The sequence below is a fragment of the Fragaria vesca genome, linkage group LG3, assembly GCF_000184155.1.
Source record: "Fragaria vesca subsp. vesca linkage group LG3, FraVesHawaii_1.0, whole genome shotgun sequence".
Classification (NCBI taxonomy): domain Eukaryota; kingdom Viridiplantae; phylum Streptophyta; class Magnoliopsida; order Rosales; family Rosaceae; genus Fragaria; species Fragaria vesca.
The window spans coordinates 24,719,609-24,723,022 of NC_020493.1; the positions used below are offsets into that span (position 1 = coordinate 24,719,609).

A 3,414-nucleotide genomic window follows, 5' to 3' on the forward strand; every position below is an offset into this window, starting at 1 on the left:
GAGAGAGAGAGAGTTCAAACACAGATATATAATTCTCTTTTTATTTTTCTTTTCTATTTTGTATTAGCGAGACTAATAAGTACATGCATCTAGCACTAGCTCCCACCCCTAAGTACAGACTAACAAAGTCCATGAATTCCATTTGCGCAACAAAAATTAGGGAATAGCTAAGTAACTGTATGCAACGCACAACAATACCAGCTAAAAGGAAATAGAACAGACTCTTCATGACTTAAGAGGTTCTGAAGAGATTAAGGCGACTGTCGCCAAGGCGCAGAGAGCAAGTCTTTTTCTTGTACTCAGCCCAAGTGAATGGTTTGTAGACTAGAGGGTTCTCTGGTGTGACCATTTCTGGGAGAGCTTTCATGGTTGCATTTAGAGGAGGGCCTGAGAAAAGCGCCATCGACATTCTTGACTTGAAGGAGTTGGTTAAGGCTCTGTGTCTTACGCTCACAAATCTTCCATTTGTCATCGCCTTCAATCAAACCACAATTCACCAATTAGGAAGCTATTATCTTTGACAATAAAATTTCTAAAAACGAAAACTGTACAACATACAGATTTATTGTTAGGTACTAGAAAGCATGAAATTAACCATTCTACCTTACACTTTCCAAGTCTCAACCATATGCTTCCATATTTGAAAAAGGTCCCAATTACTATAAACCCTAATTCAAAGTACCCTGAACCCTAACACTATAATAATACTAACCTCCACCAAGGGAAGTGAAGAAGCTGTTATGATTTTATTCCTCAGAGAAGCTTTTACTCAAAGAAAGCCTAAAACAAACAGAAGAAAAAAAATTGCCCTTCTTTTATAAGTTGCTCAAAACGAAACACACCATAAATGGCTACACTCCCTCCCCAACTAACCCAAACCAAAATCACTTTTCAGTAAGTTGCTGCTTCTGCTGCACAAACATGGCTAAGTCATCAATTTACCCTGTGGGCCAAGAGAGGCCTCTGGATACTGTGATAAGTTGCAGGCATGCAGACTACACTGATATGGTGGGCCCTCACTTTGCCATGAATACAGAAAAGCTTCTAGCATGCAGTCATGTATGTCCAGCAGTGACTAACCAAATCAATAGTCAGCTTTCAATCAACTCAAAAGGACACTGTTATGATTACCATGCATGATGAAGAACACAGAGAGAAAGAGAGAGATGAGGGTTTCAGTTCATTCATAGATGACTAACCTGCAGAGCGTCACCCACATTAACACAGAAGGCAGCGGGGTCGGACGTCACCGGGACCCAAACACCATCTTGCGGTGAGATCTGGAGGCCTCCGACGTCGTTGGATCTGAGGAGAGTCAGAATCTGAGGGTCAGTGTGCTCCCCGAACCCGATTTTGGAGGTTGGCGACGATGACGTTGGCGGATAGTAATTAAGCCGGAAAACCGAGTCGCTCTCGACGTCAGTGATGAGCCTACTGAACACCGACGTGTCCGGGACCCACAGCCCCTCGGCGATCACCTCCAAAAGCTCACATGCCAATTCCCTAACGGCCTCAATGTAATCACTCACTGCAGAGCTGCACACACAGGCCCCCCCAACAAGATAACACAGTTAAGCCAACCAGACCAGTACTACGCACTCAAACTCACAAGCAGCTACCAGAAGCAGAAGCACAGAGCAACAGTTTCTGTGTAGCTTTATCAATATGGCTTTATTATTTTAGTTTTTAGGTAAAATCCCTCTTTTTCCTTCTAGAATATATATATACATATATATATATTCTGTATGACATGATTAGACATTCTTGATGTGCTAGTCTCTCTGACTTGTCATTCTACAATTTCCAGTAAAAAAAAAAACAGTACAGCAATATATTGGTACTAGCCAAGCCCCTACTAGGTCACCCTTTCTGAATTTCCTTGTTCAATAATGGCACCTTAATTTTATTTTTTCTTCATATTTTCCCCTCCAAACAAAGAAAAGTGTATTTCACTTTCAGATGAGTTTTCAGATGAGTTTAGGAAAGTGACTACTGAGTGAGTCTGTCTCTGACAGACTATCCCACCATCTAGGAGATTAGAGTACTGCCTCCCTAAAAGACCGTAGTTCCCCATGTGACTTTGAAGCTTTTTAAGATTTTAAATAATTCACATCAAAATCATTGCCCTAAAATTTCTTCTTGTAAATCTTAACGAAAATCTTATTGTTTTCCAGAAACATACGCCATATTCCCAGTTTTTTCTAGAATGGAATAACATATCAATGCATGAGTATGATTTGATGCAATAATGACCATATACTGATTTCATTCCCGTAAATTATGAGTGTATGACTATGAAAGCATGAAAGAATTTGGTTTTCGTTTTAGACGTTTAAACAGAAGCTATATTTTAATTCAAATGAAGAACAAAAATTGCAAATTAAATCAAAAAATAAAAGAGGACACAGAACAATAACATGGATAAGATTCTTAGAAAACTTGAATGCAGTCCTCAGTGAACAGTTTGTCCCTAGCCCTAGTCTCTTAAGTTGTTACCTTCTTCCCCGACCGTCCTTCATTTAATATATTCTACCTAAATTTTACCAGTCATATGTACCACACCCCAACTTAAACATAAAGTACAACACGTTAACTACTCAGACAGAAACACAGAAAGCTTGAACAAGATCCAGTCATCCAGGTATTAAATGCTTAAAGGAAACCATGCAAAACCCAGAAAAGACTTGAGTATGTGTACCTGAATTTGGTTGGATCGTCTGAGATGGTTTTGCACCTTTGAGCAATGGAGGCTTTGTCTGTGTTGAACAGAAGGTACTCGACCTCACCCATGTCGCCATTGTGGCCTATGTTCTTGCTTCCGTAGCCGAATGGGTTGGCCGGCCCAGCACGTTGCTTCTCCGACGCCGTTTTGGAGAAGAAGGTAAGGCTCTCTTCCTCCATTCTCGATATGGCTTCTTTTGGAACGCCGTGGTTTATCACCATGAAGAAACCATAGCCCTCACAGGCCTTCACAATGAGCTTCGAGACCACTGATCGAGGGAGGGAAAGGTCGATGACGGGGAGATCGACGAGCTGGATCTTCTCGTTTCCATTCGGATTTGGAGAGGCTACCACCATGTTTGTTTGTTCTGCTTTTGGTAGAGAGAGAACAGAGTAAGAAGAAGATCCAGCAGAAAGATCAATATATGTAAGTACTAGTTTTGATCTTTTATCAAACACTAGAAACGTGTGTATTGAAAGGGAGAATGACTTTGTGTTGAAAGAGAGTTTAAGAAGCAAGAGAGGAATGGAGAGGGGGTATCGAACCAGAAGCAAGCTGTAATGGGGTATTTATGGGCGAGAGAGAGAGAGAGAGAGAGAGAGAGAGAGAGAGAGAGAATCTATGTAAGCGGTATGAAAATTAAAGAAATAAGAATGGGTTACTTGGGGAATCAGGAAAGGTAGACTTTTGGG

The 3,414-nt window shown here is 40.9% G+C and overlaps 1 protein-coding gene across 1 annotated transcript; it reads right to left on the reverse strand.

Annotated features, from left to right (window-relative positions):
• Positions 1-299: 299 nt before the first annotated feature.
• On the reverse strand, positions 300-3,078 carry LOC101303210 (gibberellin 2-beta-dioxygenase 2-like). The gene is made up of 4 exons (XM_004296171.1): positions 2,699-3,078; positions 1,200-1,536; positions 943-1,075; positions 300-475 (listed from the first exon to the last, which is right to left on the reverse strand). Exons 1-4 carry the CDS (start codon positions 3,076-3,078, stop codon positions 300-302), a joined length of 1,026 nt encoding a protein of 341 aa, XP_004296219.1.
• Between the last annotated feature and the right edge of the window lie 336 nt (positions 3,079-3,414).

Bases quoted from the DNA above. Each gene is read 5' to 3' on its own strand.
- LOC101303210 (XM_004296171.1), bottom strand. From the start codon at position 3,078: ATGGTGGTAGCCTCTCCAAATCCGAATGGAAACGAGAAGATCCAGCTC. The intron at 1,537-2,698 runs GTACACATACTC...CTGTGTGTGCAG, and splicing joins GACGATCCAACCAAATTCAG to CTCTGCAGTGAGTGATTACA. The intron at 476-942 runs GTAAATTGATGA...GTTTGATTGAAG, and splicing joins GGCCTCTCTTGGCCCACAGG to GCGATGACAAATGGAAGATT.